Source organism: Macaca thibetana, chromosome 10 (assembly GCF_024542745.1).
Source record: "Macaca thibetana thibetana isolate TM-01 chromosome 10, ASM2454274v1, whole genome shotgun sequence".
Lineage (NCBI taxonomy): Eukaryota > Metazoa > Chordata > Mammalia > Primates > Cercopithecidae > Macaca > Macaca thibetana.
This window is the reverse complement of record NC_065587.1, coordinates 14,670,827-14,688,712: the sequence shown is the minus strand read 5'-3', so window position 1 is coordinate 14,688,712 and position 17,886 is coordinate 14,670,827. Positions and strand designations below refer to the sequence as shown.

The following is a 17,886-nucleotide window of genomic DNA, read 5'->3' as shown; positions in this document are numbered from 1 at the left end:
CTGGCCACACCCAGTAGGGCCCCAGGGTGCTGCTGCTGAGGCCCAAAGGGGACAACAGATTTTTTTTCAGGTACAAGGAACTCAGAGGTCATCTCATCAACCCTGAGTCTGAGCACCACCTTGTGCCAGGCCCTGTGGGGAAACTGAGGCCCTGGGAGGGGGGTGACTTGCCGAGGGTCCAGCGTCAGGAGGCTGAGCGGGTAGATCATAGGACTCCACGTCTCTGGCCCTCACCGCTGTCCCTCTATTCAGACCTCTGGGGGGATGGAGAAGAAACAGGCTGTGCTGTGTCCCTAATGGGAAACATGGCTGAGACAGGGGAGTGAGCAGGGCGCCTTGCAGAATGGTGCCTGTGGCGTGATGCCAGCTTTGCAATCATGAGATTCAAAAGCCACACTGTGGAGCTGTGATCATAACCACAGGAGTGTAAGTTTAGATCTCTGTGTTTGTAGAAGTAGAATCAAACCTGGACATTTTTGGATTACTAAAATCACCCATTTTTGCTTCCATATCAGAGTCACAAGGCCAGATGTTGGCCTCCCCTCTGTCCTCCAAGAGCTGTGTGACTCTGGGCAAGTCACCTCCGCTCCCAGCCTGAGATTTTCCCCTCTTAAAATCCTGATAGAGCTGCCAAAAGACATGAAATCAGGGGGGAAATTTCTGTGAAATCTGAGTCACGGTCTTATTTGTTCTTCACCAAAAAGAGATGCTGAAGCCTGTAACCCCAGTGCTGTGGGAGGCAGAGGCAGGAGGATCACTAGAGGCCAGGAGTTCAAGACAGCCTGGGCAACACGGGAGACGCTGTGTCTATGAAATCAAAAATGAACAAATTAGCCCAGCATGGTGGCGTGCACCTGTAGTCCCAGCTACTCAGGAGGTTGAAGGAGGAGGATCACTTGAGCCCAGCAGATCAAGGCTGCAACGAGCTATGATGGCACCAAAGCCCTGCAGCCTGGGCGACAGAGCAAAACCGTTTCTCAAAAATGAAATGAAAATGGTGATTTCTCAGGAGGAGCACACGTCTCAACTCCTCTTTTCCTGCCCAAGGAGGAGGCCCTGGAGCCCGTGACGTGGAGGGAGCCTCTTTGCTGAGAGTCTTTGTCCTCTGCATCTGGTGAGCTTGGCTCAGAGCCCTAAGGCAGGAGGGAGGGCTCCCTGTCTGGCCTGCACAACTGGGGAGGGCTTGAGCTGGGCCAGGGCCATCTGGGCTTCTTCTAGGAACCAAAGCCATTTCCCGGAATAGACCAACCAGCAGACTCGCCCGGGGAGGACCTGCTGTGTCCTAGTCAAGCCTGAGGGGCAATATCCAGCCTCGGTATTCAGCAGAGGCCCCAGGTCAGGGTTTGAGCCAGTCCAACAATGACCAAGGAGGATGGGATCCTGGGTGCAGCTCCTCACAAGTGTTGGGCGAGTCTGAGGCCGCAGCTCTCTCTGCCCTCCTGCTCCTCTGCTCTCTCCTGGTCCTCCTGTGTCCTCATGGATCATGAGATGGTGTTGAAATGGCTGTCCTGGCTCAGGGGGTCATACAGTGAGCAAAGCAGGAACAAGGGGAAGGGAACCCCCTCTCCTGTCACCCCTGTCCCTTACAGCAAGAAGTTCGCAGACGCCCCACTGCATATTGCCCTGGTGTGCTGCTGCCCAGGACTGGGTCCCCCTTCTACCCTTGCTGCGTGGGGTCCCAGAAGACAGACATCTGTGTGTCTGAACCCTGGGATAAAGGCAGGAAGGGGAAAGAGGGAGGTGGGTGGCTTTTGAGAGGGGGCTTTTGTATGAGAGCTGGAGGATGGAACCCCATCAGGGGGCCCGGAAACCACTGAGCTGTGAAAATAAAGGCTGCAAACAAAGACCAGCTGCTGGAAGTGGGTGTGCCAGGGAGGGAGCAGAGACACACGGTGAGAAAAGAGAAATGGTAATTCCTGGAGCCGCCCCTGACTGCGATGGGCCTGAAGCCGTATTATTAGTAGTAATTATAGTATCATTATTAGTCATTTTCATCTTATTTGTACCCTCCATCTCTCCTCTCCACCTTTTCCTAACATTCTATCGCCAGTTTTATGTCTTCCATTAGCAACTTTGTAGCTGTAAACAGTTTACTTACAACTTTCTCATACCCTCAGTAGTACCCAGTATTTCTTGACTTCTCTCTTTAAAAAATGACGGTATTAATCTTCCTTCTCCTTCCTTCAGTGTTTCACATCCCAACTGCTACCTTTGTGCTTTAAATTTTGTACTAATTGGTATTAGTAACAAGTATATTTAGTTCTCACATTTACATGTTGTGTATATGGTTTTTTGTCCTAAAGAAGAGACTACTGAGAACCAGTGAGACTGAGAGAATGGGCATCTTCACGTACTGCTAGTTCGAGTGTGAATTTGGTACAATGTGCATACGGTGTGACTGTAGGTATAAAACCTAATTCTACTCCTACGAATATCTTAAGGAAATAATCTCAAATGTGAGCAAAGTTTTAGGAGAAGGAGGATGTTCTTTGTAGCATAAATTACATGAAGAATTAGAAATACCCTAAGGTCCATCAGCCAGAGAGGACAGCAGAGGGGACAGGGCAGCACCAGGAGGGCTCGGCAGCCACAGCAGGGGCTGCGCCGGCATCTGGCAGGATCCAGGTCTTTGTGGGACAGAGGACCTTAGAGAAGCGACGGGGACACAGGCTGTCCGCTGCAGCAGCAGTGAATTCACCAAGACGAAGAGTTGAGCACAGAGTGTGAGACACGGATTGGCAATGAGGAGTCATTTCCCATGAGCGTGTATACAAGACTGAATATTGTATATTGAAGGGAGTAGAGCACAGTCATTGAAGACATGGGGTTGAAGCAGAAGTCCTGGCTCTAGCACTATTGTGAAAACACGGGCAGGTTCCCTAACTTTTGTGGATTCCTCTGTGTTTGAAAGGGAAGGTGGTACCCATCTCCCGGGCTGTGTGTGATCATCGAATGAGACACATGTAAGGAGCCCTGCACATCACAGACACACAATACACACTGGCTATCATCAACCAGTTATCACACATGTTCCCAGGCCCAGGTCATTGTCAGAACCTTTCTCCCCATCTCTATTCCTGTGTATGGACTCTGTAGTTTTTTGTAATGATCAGATGGCTGCCCCTCCTCTGATTATCTTCTCCGCATACCCCAACAGGACAAGTGCACTTTTCCTTGCTGTGGGAGTAGGGCAGAGGAAGCTGCAGTGAGGTCTCCGAATGCAGGTGAGACCGGACCTTAGCCTTGCCCAGGTTTTTGACATCGAAGAGAGAAAAAGGTTAAGTCAAAGCAAAAGCAAAAGCAAAAGCAAATCAGCTTTTATTGCAAAGCGGAAGCTCAGGCTCGGGGGTGGGAGTGCAGGCGGACTCAGAAGAGCCAGTCGGGCCCAGTGTGGTTTGGGGTTTCTGCCTTTGCTGGTTTATTAAATTAAGGGGTGGAGTAAGCATAACAATTTCTGGGAAGAGGTGGGAATTTCCTGGAACTTGAATGGGGTGGGTAACACGCAGTTTTGTACCAAACACGGGCATACATGGAACTGCTGTGGCGCGGGTGGGGGTGGGGTTTAGTGAGACAAGGAGGGTATGATTGAGTGTGAGGCGAATCGTGAGTCCGACCCAGCACTGAGTTGGATCTTACTGGTCTTAGCTGGATTGGCCACTTCCTGTTTGTCAGGGTCCTGTAGGCCTGTCGCCTCCCCCTGTCCCTGCAGCTGGTTTCAGCAGCTCCTTCTGTGTCCGTCATGTGAACCAGCTGCCTGGAGTTCTTGTTTCCTCTGTGACCTCCCAGTATTCCCATCTCAGCATGGCCCGCTGTCAGCTGGCTGCTCGTGACTGGCCGAGGTTAAGTTTGTTTGTATCTAACAGAAGCGCTCATCTGATGTGACCCCAGTTCATTTTCCCACAGCTTGCAGTTTAAGGGGGGTGACAGCCGTTCTCAAGGCCTCGTAGGTATTGTTTGCCCAGGAATGTTTCAGGGCTGGATTTTGTTTTAATTTTGCTTTTATATCCACCAGCCCTACCCCATCAAGAAATACACACATTTAGTGCTGGAGGTTCCCTCCATCCAACCCTGGGTTTCCTTCTTCCTTTTGGTGAAGAAGGAAAAAGAAAAAACAAGACAGGCCCTCGCCCAGCCGAGTCAGCACTGCGTTCATTTCCCTAAGCCCCATTTCCTCAGGACGGATTCCTCCCCTTACAGAGTTGCAGTGGCAACCAAGTCAGCTCTGCTCAGGAGCCGCCCTGGACAGCAAACTGGCCCGTGCTAAGTCCTGTCCAAGACCAGGGGAGGGCGGGGAAGATTAGAAGCAGAGAGCTCTCAGCCCACCCCGGAATCCTTAGGAAGAGCTGGGCTGGGGGACCGAAGAAAAACTCTCCCCGCAAAACAAAGATAATCTGTGGTTTAATAACAGGCCTAGCTGGGTTCAGAGGTGACAGTGGGGAGCCGTGTACCCTGAGACCAGCCTGCAGAGGACAGAGGCAACATGGAGGTGCTTCAAGGATCTGCGCTGAGGGTCCCGCCCCCGTGCCCCGTCAAAGAACCTCCTCCACTGCCCATCTGAGAATGCCCAAGACTAGCATGCCCCTTTGCATGGTAGTTGTACTCAATGCTGTGGAGTTTGAGACATTATTTTTAAACTTTAAGTAGACCCACAGGTAAGCTATAAGGGAGAATGCAGAAACCACGGGCATTTTTAAAACATAAGGAGTTTTAATGTTAAGGAGTTGAAGGAGCAATGTCAAAGAAACGTTGGCCTTGGAGTCAAATCCTGAGCTTCCTGCTTGATGGTTTTGGGCAACTCTCACTGTCTGGATTTTACTTTCTTCTTCTGTGAATTAAGAATGAGGTGGCCGGGCGCGGTGGCTCACGCCTATAATCCCAGCGTGAGCTGAGGCGGAGGCTGAGGCGGGTGGATCACGAGGTCAGGAGATTGAGACTATCCTGGCTGACACGGTGAAACCCCATCTCTACTAAAAAAAAAAAAAAAAAAAAAAAAATAGCTGGGCGTGGTGGCGGGTGCCTGTAGTCCCAGCTACTCGGGACGCGGAGGCAGGAGAATGGAATGAACCCAGGAGGCGGAGCTTGCAGTGAGCCAAGATCGTGCCACTGCACTCCAGCCTGGGCGAAAGAGCGAGCCTCCGTCTCAAAAAAAAAAAAAAAAAAAAAAAAAAAGAAGGAGGTCTCTTTTGTGTCCACAGCAAGGAACAATTTTACATCGTGTCTCAGTGCACACACAAATACATACCGGTCCCGAGTTCCTTATCTGCCATTCCATAATTTCCAGATCCCTGCAAACCACATATTTTGGGGGTAGCTGACTTTGAGAGTAATCCTGCTCTGTACTGATTTGAGTTCTTTATAGGCCTACCATTATTTTTTACATTTAATGTGAATATTTGCTTGTTTCACTGTCAAAACATGCATGGGTTTGATTACAGGGAGCAGTCCAGCCTCTGCTGGGAATGGTCAGGAATATACCATATGCACCCCATGTCCTTTCTAAAATAGTGAAAATTCGGAATGCCTAAACACATCTGGATTCCAGGAATTTACCTTAAGGGATATGTATTTGAAATAACTCACAAAAGCAATACTCACCCCTGCTATGCTTGGTACGCTCTGATATTTTCAAATTGATTTTCTTTTTAACATGCTGCTCTTGAACCAATGATTTCATAACCCAATGATGTGTTGAAACTCACATTTTGAAGACACAGGTATAAAGTGTTTGACACCCAACAGGCACGTGGCAGATAGAAGTGATCACTAGGATGTTTCCTCTTCCTTGGCCTGGAAGCCTCACTTTGTGTTGGTGCTGAGCTGAAAGGGATTCATTCCTCCCCAAAGCACTGTGGCACTCCCCTGGTGTTTCAGTGTTCTCAGGCTGCCATGGGAAAATATCACAGGCTGGATGACTTCAACATCTGGCTTTTCTTTTCTCACAGATCCAGAGGCAAGAAGTCCAAGGTGAAAGTGCCAGCAGGGTTGGAGTCTGGGGAGGACTCTCTTGCTGGCTTGTGGAGGCTGCCTTTGTGCTGTGTGCTCACGTGGCCTTCTTGTGTCTCTTTCTCTTCTTATAATAGGACACTAGCCCTCTAATAGAATTAGAGCCCTACCTTTGTGATCTCATTCAGTCTTAATTGCTTCCTTAAAGACCAGATCTCCAAATGTAGTGACCCGAGTTTAGGGCTTCAGCATATGAATTTTGGGGGCACACAATTCCCTTGATAGCACTGATGACTCCATCAAACATATCCCACACCACAGCTGTCCAGGAAAATTAACATGTAACCACCTTTTATGCAATGGCTGTTATGCACTCCCACACTTTCCTCCAACCTTATCCTTTCTTCTTTCCAACTAGAGAGCAGCATCTTTATTGAGGATGCCATTAAATATTTCCAGGACAAAGTGAGCACACAGAGTCTGATACTCCTGGTGACTAATGATGAAGCCTGGAATGAATTCGTGGCTACTGCTGAACTAACCAGGTAACCTCCATGGGGTTACCTCCATTGGACACCCCAGTGATGCCACCCAGATGTCCCCTGGGCTAGCTTTCCCTGACAGACACACCTCCTCCAGGCAGCACCCTCTGCTGGGCGTGAGGATGACCTCGGCACTCCAGGAGAAACATTTCCTCCCTGTCCTTCGCTGGCAGTGCGTAGCCTCAGGCTGAGGGGACAAGAAGCCCACAGGGACAGGGTCATTTCTGTCATCTGCTGGTCATGGGAACTTTGTGAGTTACTTTCTCACTTTCAGCCTTTCTTCATCCATGAAGTTTTATTGTGAGAAAAATGAGATCATGCATGTAAAGTGCTTAGCATAATGACTAACACATAGTAGGTGCACAGTTAACATTAATATCTAACAACCCTGGTGGAAATAGAACAGGGTTAAGGGTCTTCTTCCTGAAGATGGGAGCTCAGCAGGACTTCCTTTAGGACAGTTCAGAAAAATCTTGACCTAACCAATGCATGTTCCTGGGGATGCTGGCTGGGGCCCTTTTTCTCATCTGAAGAATTCCATAAACACGGCAAGACCTTTCTGCTGGTCCAGGATGCTGAGAGGCTGGAGTGGAGTTGCACAGCGCTGGGTCTCTTTCCGGTTCTGTGCCCAGTCCCTGGGCTCTAGGCTTATGTCATGCAGACTGAGAACTGTCATGTGTCTGATAGGAATAGCAATTCAATGTGATAGGAGTATAGTGAAGGCCTTAGAGTAAACTCCAGGTGAAAGGTGGGGAACCAAGACCAAGATCCTGCCCAAAGGCCCAGAGAGACCAGAGCCAGGAGTCAGGATGGAGCAAGAGTCAGCCTTGATTGTAGAACAAGTGGGAAGTTTGGGGCACCAGGGCTGGGACTAGGCAAGAGAGGCACCAAGGGCTTGAAACTTAAGAAGGTCATGAACTTGCAGAGGATATGTGAGTGGGAGAGGAATATTTCTTCTCTGTCTAGATGATCCCAACACTCATGGACATAGAGGGTCATGGCTGCCTGTGTCTCTCACACCCTGCCTGGGAACTGGCAAGTTCCGGGCTACCGTTTGAGACCTTCTTCTCTTCTACACAGAGAAACCCCTAACAATGGCAAGCAGTATGCCTTAGTGACCATTTCCATAGTAGAATGAGTTGCTGCCAATTTATGTAATTTCAAGGGTACTGAGTAGACTGACAAATCCCCAACCAAGAAGGAAAACACTTCTTCTAACATCTTGTCCAAATTCAGGTCTTTTCAGCGTTAGCAATTTATATAGATGGTTCTGAAAGTGTCCTGAGTCTTCTAGAGGTGCCATAAAATTGCACATGGCCTTGGCGTGCCCACAGGTGAAGCTGTCACTGCTAAGGCATCAGTTAGGCTGGTGACATCTGCGAGTGAGACCTGGAAGGTTGGGGGTGCAGGGGGCAGGTCAGGAGGCGGTAAGGTGGCTGGAGAGTCCATGTGGAGCCAGAATGAATACCCAGATCTCCCACTCCGGTCAACTGGGGCAGTGCCCGGACCCAGTAGCCTTCAGCCAGAAAGTGAAAGGGCATGAGGCCTTGGAAGGGAGCACATGCCAGGCAAAGTGAGCTCCTGTCTCTCTGAGGTTTGGTTTCGTTTGAATTCAAAGTACTCAGAGGTAGCCAGACTGCAATGTCTGAGGGCACCTTACCTTTGACGCCACCTGAACATTAATGGGGATTCCTAAAATCATCTTTAGATTTTATAATTCACTAGAAGGATTCATATAACTCACTAAAAACTGCTATTTCACGATTGTAGTTTATCACACAGAAAGAACACAGATTAAAATCAGCCTAAGGAAGAGACACACAGGGCAGAGTCTGGGAGGGTTTCAGGTGTGAAGCTTCATTGTCCTCAGGACGCTGTGATCTCCTGTGTCAATGTGGGACAAGACACATGGGGTGCTGCCAACCAGGGAAGCTCACCCAGTTAAGGAAACATTCCCGTGAATCGCATTAAATCAGGAAGGAAGCCTTTATTCAGGATGGTTGTTACAGGGAAAGGAGACTGAGCCCAGCTCCAAATACAGTAAAGACAGAGCGGGAGTCACAGCCAACACCAGGGTGAGGGGCAGGAGATGGAACAGTTCTGACAGGAGACAACAGAGTGGGATGTTCCTGCCAAACTGGCCTAACAGGATTCTCGCTAAAGGCAGGTCAGACACTCACCCATCAATGGTGGGAGTGAAGAGCATGATCAGATAGCAAAGAGTGCTCAGACAGCAAGCAGGGAGGACCCTCCCTACACTGACAGGGCGATTCTTGCTGAACTGGGCGATGTAGGACCAGAAAGCAGTGGGTGGGTGTGAAAGGCCAAGGTCGGCGCCTAGTGAAGAGGCTCAGAAGAGCCCAGCTGGAGTTTGGTCAAACAGAAAGTCTTTCTCAACCCATGCCTTAGTGTTCAGAGCATTTGCTGGGGCTGGATCACAAGCTGCCCTCATGGCTGACCTGGAGTCTCCAGTCCCTCCCTGAGGTCTAACCCCTTTAGTACACATGTCCTCTGCAGGTCAGAAAAGACACCAAATAGCGCCAAACTCCATCATCCGTCACATTGCTATACTGTCCCATGGCCAAATCATCAGGGAAATAAAGATGTTCCTACCAGGCAGGACACTCCAAAAGCCTGGAACCAGGAGCTGAGGACAAAGGGAAGGCCTCTCTTTGGGAAAAGTTCATGCTTCACTTTGCTGCCATCCTGGGAATAAGGTGTCTTTGTCCCACTCTCACTGTTCTTTGTTCCTCTGCAGAGTTTTCCCCTCTCCAAACACTTTGGCAGTCATTGTGTTGACCTGCCCTTGAGTGAGGAGGCGTCTTTATCAAACACCTACCACGAAAGAGCATCTGAGATGCCTTTAAGATGTTTATTTCCATATGGAATAAGTACTGAGGAGTGTCTATAATGAACAAAACATATTTGAGCTTAAATTCTCTTCATTTGTAAAATTTGTTTCTATTTGATGATAATGAAAGCTCTGCAATTTACACAGGATAGAGATCTCATGGAGCTCATTTCACAGACAGGGAAACTGCATATCTTAATCCTTTAACCTTTCCTTGTGCAGGGATGAGGCAGATGAGTTCCGTAAAGCTCTGAACAAGCTTGCAGAACACGTGATCAGGAAGGACAAAAACTGGCAAGATAAAGACCAGCAGCACAGAAAGTGGTTTTTGAAAGAGTTTCCTCACTTGAAAAGGGACCTTCAGGATCACATAATAAAGCTCTATATCCTTGCAGACGGGGTCGAGCAGGTCCACAGAGGCACCACCATCACCAACGTGGTGTCCAGCACTGCCGGCGTTATCTCTGACATCCTGACCCTCCTCGGCCTGGGTCTGGCACCCCTCACAGATGGAGTCAGCCTTGTGCTCTCAGAAACTGGGATGGGGACAGGAATAGTGGCCGCTGTGACCGGGATTACCAGCAGTATCATGGAACAAGCAAAGAAGTTGTCAGTACAACGCCAAGCCGGAAACTTAGACCAAAGAGACCCTGATGTAGCGAAAGTGATGAAGGAATTAATAAGTGAGAACACACCCAACTTTCTTTCCTTAGCTGACAATTCTTACCAAGTCATACAAGGCATTGGGAAGGACATCCGTGCCATCAGAGAAGCCAGAGCCAACTCTCAATTGGTACCATCTGCCAGACCCCTTGAGATCATTGGAATCTCAGCTGAAAGCGATGAAGAGGTGGAGAGAGTTACTGAAATCCCCGCCCTGGAAATGAGCAGAGGAAACAAGGCTCTGGGTGTGGCCACTGGAGGCATCTTGTTTGTGCTGGATGTGGTCAGCCTTGTATACGAGTCAAAGCACTTGCAAGAGGGGGCAAAGTCAGAGTTAGCTGAGGAGCTGAAGAAGCGAGCTCAGGAGCTGGAGGGGAAGCTCAACATTCTCACCAAGATCCAGGAGATTCTGCAGGCGGACCAAGAACTGTGACCCCAGAGCAGGGCAGCCACCAGGGGAAGTGTGCCTGGCACAGGCCAGGACAAAATGCAAACTTTTTTTTTTTTTTTTGAGATGGAGTCTCACTCTATCGCCAATCTGGAGTGCAGTGGTGCGCTCTCGGCTCACTGCAAGCTCCGCCTCCGAGGTTCAAGCCATTCTCCTGCCTCAGCCTCCCGAGTAACTGGGACTACAGGCGAGCGCCACCATACCCAGCTACTTTTTGTATTTTTAGTAGAGATGGGGTTTCACCATGTTGGCCAGGATGGTCTCGATCTCTTGACCTCATGGTCCGCCTGCCTTGGACTCTCAAAGTGCTGGGATTACAGGTGTTAGCCACCACGCCAGCCAAAATGCAAACATCGTATTAGGTGGATAAACAGGGTGAGGTAAAGTTTATGGAACTGAGTGTTAGTGACTTTGGCATATCTGCAGCTGAGCACAGCAGGGGAGGGGTTAATGCAGATGGCAAGTGCACCAAGGAGAAGGCAGGAACACTGGAGCCAGGAATAAAGAAGGAAAGGGGACTGGAGAGTGCGGGGAATGGGAAGAAGCAGTTTACTTTAGACTGAAGAATATATTGGGGGAGGAATACAGGGGAGGTGTGCAGGAACCAGCAATGAGGCCAGGAAAAGAACCAAAAACGCAGAAAGTCAAAGAGTTAGAACTGTTGGATACAGGAGAAGAAACAGCGGCCCCGCTACAGACCCACCCCCAGGTTTGATGTCCTTCCAAGAATGAAGTCTTTCCCTGGTGATGGTCACTCTGTCTTTCCAGCATCCTCTCTCCCTTGTCCTTCAGGGAGTGTATCTCAGTCAGCCAGTGGCTTCTTGATGATGGTTGTTGGGGTGGTTGTTGTGTGACGGTCCTCTCTAGGTTACTAAAGGGTATATGTCCCCTGCTTGAGCCCTGAAGGGCAGGAGGTGGGCCATGGCCATGGTCTCCAGCTGAGGAGCAGGTGTCCTTGAGAGCTCAAACTTCCCAGAGAGTATCTGAGAACCAATCAATGAAAACAGTCCCATCGCTATTACCCGATAAGTAAACAGTTAGAAAATTAGCGTGAAAGCAGCTTAGCACTGGGAGGAAGCGCAGATCTCTAGAGCTGTCCTGCCGCCGCTCAGGAGTGACCTGTGTGTGAGTCCTAATAAACTCACCTACTCACCAAGCTGGACTTGTTCGAGTCAATTCTTTGGTCTCGCAGCTCCTTCCAAGTTTTGGGGGCCATCAGTCTCAAGTTTTTCTCATAACACTGGTGAGGGTGGTTGTGACGGCAGCAGAGTCGTGGGGGCTTTGGCAAGTAGCCGGTGATCTTCCAGACCAGGGGACACTGATGGACCAATGAAGTTCCAGGGGAACTCGAAATGCTGTGTTGGAAAGAGGTTAATTGGGGAAGAAACAAAAAAACGAAAGGAGATGCCAAGAACAGGTCAAGGAACGTTGAGGTGTGTCCAGGAGTTGAATCCCACTTGTGGTCACCAGACCTCGCCTCTCTGAGCCTCAGTTTCCTCATCAGCTATAGAAGGGGGCTGGACAAGGTGATATCTCAGGTCCACCCGGCTCTCCCCGTCTTGTATTCTGGAGACTTGGATCCAATCAACACTGATGGCTGTGCCTTTGTGGTGCTGATGGAGGCTCCCCTGGGCTCTGGGTGCCTGACTTCCCTTCCTCATGATCCTTCTTCCAGGGTCTCAGGAGCGAGGCTTCCATGGCCCCTCCTGCTCACTCACTGGACTTTCACTTTCCCAGCTGGTCATTTCCCTGAGACCTCAAAACCCCAAGCCCACTGGGGCACCCACGGAAAGCTTGTACATGTCTGTCTCAGGCTGAGCACAGGCATGGTTTCCATCTGCGAGTCAGAGCCTGGGATTGACACGGGACACTTGAGGCTGCCTAGTGTCAGAGGGGACTGTGTGCAGATTGCGAGAGGATCAGCGAACAATGGACAAAGAGAGACATCCAGACAGCAAACACCCCCATCCAGTCTGTCCTCACATTTTGCCCAGACTCTGGCAAGAACTTCCAGAATGGTCTTCTCTGTGCCCCTGCCCCTGTCCCTCCCATGACCTGGACCATGCTCCACACTGGGCCAGGTTGGGCTTTAACAATATAGTTTCTTTTTTTTCATATACCCTCACTCTGTTGCAAGGCTGGCATACCATGGCATGATCATGGCTCATCGCATCTTGGACCTCCTGGCCTCAAACTATCCTTCCACCTTGACTCCCTGAGCAATTGGAACCATCCGTGTGTGCCCCAATGCCTCGCTAATTTTGGTTTTGTTTTTGTTTTGTTTTTTTGTAGAGAGAGGGTTTCCCCATCTTGCCCAGGCTGGTATCAAACTCCTCAGCTTGAGTGATCTGTTCACCTTGGCCTTCCAATGGGCTGCAATTACAGGCATGAGCCACCGTGCCCACCTAAGAACATAGATTTGATGGAGCACCTGCTTCCAACGCTCCAATGGCTTCCCAATACTCTTAGCACAAAGATGGAGGCCATGATGCTGCCTAAAGTAGCCTGTTGTGGTCTGGGGTCCTGTGAAGGAAGAGCCAGAGGCAACGTTCTGGTGCAGAGGGTTTGTGTGGGAAGTGATTCTAGGAGCAGAACTGTGGATCCAGGAGGGAAGGAGGAAAAGTTGACACAAGGAGAGGTTTTTGAATAGGTCATGCATGTGGGCAACGAGACCTTCTGAGGTGCCTTCAAGAAGCGTCCTCAGAATCTTTGTCTCCAGGGAGGAGAGAGGAAGGCCTTTATCCACTGCTGCTATCCCCATGGACTTGCCTCAGGGGACATTAATTGTCAGTATTTCCCTGTGGTGGAGCCTGTGGGCACCTCAGCTGGAGCCCAAAGCAGGAGCAAGAGACAAACACGATGTACAAAATCACCCCAGAAACTCCCCTAAGTCACTCATAACGTGCATCCGGGGCCTACCGAGTCCTTTCTGTGTAGCATCCTGCAGAATGTTTGCCTCAGTCCCTCTAACTCTCCATCAGCCAAGGTTTCCTTGACCTTCGATTGACTCATCTACTTCTTCCTGAAGAAGTCAGCAGAGCCACGGCCACCCACTTGCTGGCACCCGAACCGTGTGTTTTACTTTTTTGTCAATGCTTCATCAAATCTTGGATTATTCACATTTTTTCATAGATTTTTCTTGGGCATTGAGGGTACAAACACTAAGTGACTTGTTCAGCGATCCATCCACCCCTCTGCCCCTGAGCTCTTATGGTTGAAAGTCCATCATGCTAGCTGCATTTGATGCCATCCCACTGTAATGCCCATGTCACTCGATATTCTTTTAGTTGCAAAGCACAGAAACGGAGTCTGGTTGGCTTGAACAGGAAAGAAGATCCAGTAGGTGCAAACTAGGGCAATTCAGGGGATAGAAGGAAAAATAAAATCTACACAATTCAGGAAGGACAGTAACCAGGGAAATGTCCAATATTAGGAAAATGTGGTTTGACCCTTGAGGCCTCTGCCACCAGCTAGCTTAAGTCCACACACTGTGAGTCCTAGTGTCTCTGATTAAAGTTTCACATTCCCAAAAGACAGAATAGCGTGGTCAGTGACTGTATACCTGGACCAACCATTCAGGTCAGGGTATCTGGAAGGGGGCTGGGTAATAGAAACACAAACCCTAGAGAGAAGTCTTGGGTCAAGCAGCCACCTGAATTTGTGCCTACTGTATACACTCAACCCCTAGATACGGCACACACATGTCCTCTTCTCATAGAAACAAAAATGACTCTCTTCACCTGTTACGGATCCAATTACCCCAAGGACGACAGCAAATGCACCTGTCACTTCTCCAGCTGGAGCCACGCCCACATTGCCTCCACCTCCTGCATCCTCAACTTCTGTCATGGAGAGGAGGGACCCAGCACGCTGTCCATTTTTCTCTTGGTCCACTGGGGGCTCCTATCCCAATTCTGAAAGCCCATTCTGAAAAGCCAGGCTGCCCTGGGAATAGAAAACTAGAGGTAGATGTCTGCTTTCTACAGTCAAAGATGTCAGCATTTAAGGCCCAGAGATGGAACAAAATTCTTTCATGAGAGAGAACTAACTATTCAACATCCGTTCTCCTCTTCCTAGTTCAGGAGGTTGGGATGAACAATCTGCAGCTTCCAGTCAGTCTTTTGTGTGTGTATATTTGCAGGAAATGAAGAGGTGGGGTTGAGGCTACAACCACCACTGACCATTGCTGCCACTATTACAAACCTTTGACTGGTTTTTTCACTCAAACTTCCCCTTACTGATCGGCAAATTCATCCTTGTGCTGTCTGAACTCCTTGGTGGTCCTGCCTCAGTAAGGTTGTGGGATTTTCTATCAACTTTTACTACTTGTTAGAGTATTATGAGAAGCAAACCTCGATCCTCCTGTCCTGTGTGTCACAACAACACGAAGTTCTCTCGATAATCAAATAAATAAATCCAACCCGGTGACCTCAGTGCTATCTTCACATCAAGTAGCCTGAGAAGCCAGGTGTGGTCAGGTTCAAAACCACTGTTGTCAGCCTTGAGGGGGGCATTCTCAGCTACTAAAATTCCTGGAACCAAAATCCCAGAGTCATAGGTACTGAAAACAAAACTTTTGAAAGTGATTCATTGTATGTAACCATAGAGTTATCACCCTCATCATAACTGCTTACTGCCCAGGTTTATAAATTCTGGCTATCACAGGAAATGAGGTCAATTCTAGGTATGGATTCAGAGCATAGCACATTCTAAAGGCAGCTCCCAGCCTCTGACACGGAGTTGAGTCCCCTTTGGGCCATTTCCATGGGGTCTAAGGCTGTCACTTCCGGGGGTGAGATTCACTGGGCGCCAAGTGGTCAGCCTTGATGACGAGTTCCAGCCAATCAGCACCAAAAGCTCAGGAAGCTACTAGCTACAGATTCCTGCCTTGTGGGAGCTAGGCACTTCTCCCAGGCCCTGCCTGCGCAATGAGGTTAACCGTTTAGCTTCTACAGATGTTTTCCTCACTTTAATAGTAAAAACACACCCCTAGGTGGAGATTTTATATGGCAATAATACGTGTAATATGTGTTAGAGCAGAGAGATGCTAATCGCATGTGCCAATCCCAGGTCCACCTTTGCACACTTGACCTGACTGGTACCTTATGAATATGCATGCCCATAAAGGGAATTCCCCACAGGCACTAGGGGCCTTTGAGCACCCGCTCTGCCTCTCAGAGCACTTTCACTTTGCAGTAAACTTCTTTGCCTACTCTTGGACATGCTCTCAAATACTTTTGTGCAGCAAAGTCAAGAACCTCAACTTACCCAGCAACAACAGCCTCAGAAGAAATGTGGGACTGCTTATCTCACTACCTTCCCTCTCTCTCGCTTTCTTTCCTCTGTCCCCTCCTGCTCAATTTTTCTCCTTTAAATACTGAGGGACTCAAGACCCTCTTTGGAAAAAGCGTGGGCCCCACATCCTACAGTGACTTGTGTCTGTTTCTCCCAGGTGCATCCTCAACCTTGGCCGAATAAACCTCTAAACCAATTGAGAACTGTCTCGAACGCTTTTTGGTTTACAAGTCTTGGCTCCTCTCTGAGTTGATGGATGAAAGCCACTGCCCTGCCCCCTTGTCTCAGTTTCCTCACCTGCAAACTCAGATCATGATCCTGGTTTATTGAGGGGATGATCATAAGACTGCAATCAAATGGGGAAGTAAATAAATGCATTGCAAGCTACAGCGAGCAGTTCCTGTGTGATCACCTTCTGTTCCTCCCTCAAAAGCTGGTGTGTGTGTATAGGGTGGTGGCCAGGATGTCCCATGGACATTTGTCCTGGATGAACTAGGACCCCCTGGAAGGGCCAGGTTGACCTCTATTGTCCAGCCCCACTCCAGCCCTTCTGCCTCGGACAAAGCAGAACCGTTTGACAGCAATCCAGCTGCGTGACTTCTCATCTGTGAGACTGTGGCCAAGCAGTGGACTTAGGCCCCTCCCTTCGAGGTGTCATGGGAGTGGGGCACGGGGCAGTGGACTCCACAGGGACAGATGCTGGGAGACTTCTCAGAGGAGGCAATGCCGTAATTGAGCTCTGAAGGATAAGCCTGATTTTTCAGATGGTGGAAGCCAGTGCTCCAGATAGAGGAACCCACATAAGCAAATGTCCAGAAGCCACATGGGCATGGCATTGAAAAACAGTCATAGAATTCAGTATTCAGTAAGCACCTGGTAGGTCTGAGAGGTTGTGCTAATACTGATAGCACGGGGGTGAGTAAAGCAGGCACGCTGGGAGTGTGGGGGGCACTGGAAGGGGGGGTAACTGGAGGGTCCCACAGCCTGTCAGTGACAGATGTTTCTTCCTGAAGATCATAGCAAACCCCCCTGAGGATGCGAGGCAGGTGGGTTGATGAGAAGGTCCTGGAATGTCGGGTCTGGGGTTGCTCCTGTAAGTGCAGCAGCAAGGAGAGTGGGACTGGGCTGAAGGTGGTGCTGGCGAGCAGTGTCTTTAGTGGGTTTGCGTGATCACGAGCTGCTGAGAAGTTGTGACTTGGTTTCCATTTCAGGCTCTCCAGGTGGAAAAGATGAAACTTTTAAAGTTATAAAATTGGGCATTTTACCCATTTTTATTTCCTTTCTTTTTTTTTTTCGTCTTTGATCATCAAGCTGCTGAGTTTCCACAGGGCACAGGACTGCCCAGTCTCCCTGCCAACTCCTTGGGACCTTCTTCCTAAACTGTGGCTAATGGAAGGTGAGGGCAGTGATGTCTGAAACCTGTAGGTGTTTCTTTTAAGGGGAAGATTCTTGTGCTCCGTGTCCTCTTCTGTTCTTGGGGCTGGGATGTGTGGGTGGGCACCAGCTTCCACGTGGAAAACAGCAACTCCCTCTGAATGGCAACCCCTGGTCGACCTTTGGGAGCAAAACCACCTGCCACTGAAACTTCCTAGCAACGTTGGTGTGAATGTCTCAGTTCGGCAATCTCCTATATCGTTGATTGAAGATATTGGTATTTCAGAGCTCTTTGTTATGGCAGCCTGACATTGGCAACCTAACAAACTCAAGGCCCACCCCTCGGTTCCATCTCCACCCTTGGCTCTGAGCCTCTTCCTCCTTCCGAATTCTGCCTTTGTGACCATCTCCTTTGGGCTGGTCAAAGGGCATCATTTGGACTACACCGTGTTGGTGGTGGATTAATTGTTGGTAACTTCCCCTAAGCAGGAGGATTTTGCAGCTGGGTTTCTCTGCCTGGTGGTTTTCAAAATTAGCTCCTGGAATTTCTAAGCACCCACATCATTGTTAACTGAGCGCTGTGCATGGAAGAGCCTGGTGGGAAAGGGAGGGGAATAGAGTTTTGAAGTACATTTTAAGACTACATTGTGAGATGAAGACAGAAAGAAAAATAATGTTTAAGTCCATTTCAATGCTGGGATACTCGGTTACAACTCCAGTACATTGGGAGGCTGAAGCAGAAGGGTTACTTGAGGCTAGGAGTTTACGAC

General features: G+C 49.3%; 2 protein-coding genes across 2 annotated transcripts in view; both read left to right on the top strand.

The window, feature by feature from the left end:
* Positions 1 to 1,001: 1,001 nt before the first annotated feature.
* Positions 1,002 to 17,886, top strand: part of LOC126964037 (uncharacterized) — a gene marked incomplete at its 5' end in the record, with an annotated part of 30,548 nt that continues 13,663 nt past the window's right edge. The window contains 4 exons of the mRNA XM_050806900.1: positions 1,002 to 1,114; positions 3,158 to 3,185; positions 3,673 to 3,826; positions 4,163 to 4,843. Of these exons, the coding sequence (XP_050662857.1) occupies positions 1,002 to 1,114; positions 3,158 to 3,185; positions 3,673 to 3,826; positions 4,163 to 4,644 (777 nt within the window). The remainder of the gene's footprint in view (positions 1,115 to 3,157; positions 3,186 to 3,672; positions 3,827 to 4,162; positions 4,844 to 17,886) is intronic.
* Positions 4,868 to 17,886, top strand: part of LOC126963743 (apolipoprotein L2-like) — a 32,920-nt gene continuing 19,901 nt past the window's right edge. Inside the window, exons 1-2 of the mRNA XM_050806335.1 lie at positions 4,868 to 6,488; positions 9,559 to 11,156. Coding sequence (XP_050662292.1) covers positions 6,298 to 6,488; positions 9,559 to 10,432 — 1,065 coding nt within the window. The 5' untranslated portion in view covers positions 4,868 to 6,297 and the 3' untranslated portion in view covers positions 10,433 to 11,156. The remainder of the gene's footprint in view (positions 6,489 to 9,558; positions 11,157 to 17,886) is intronic.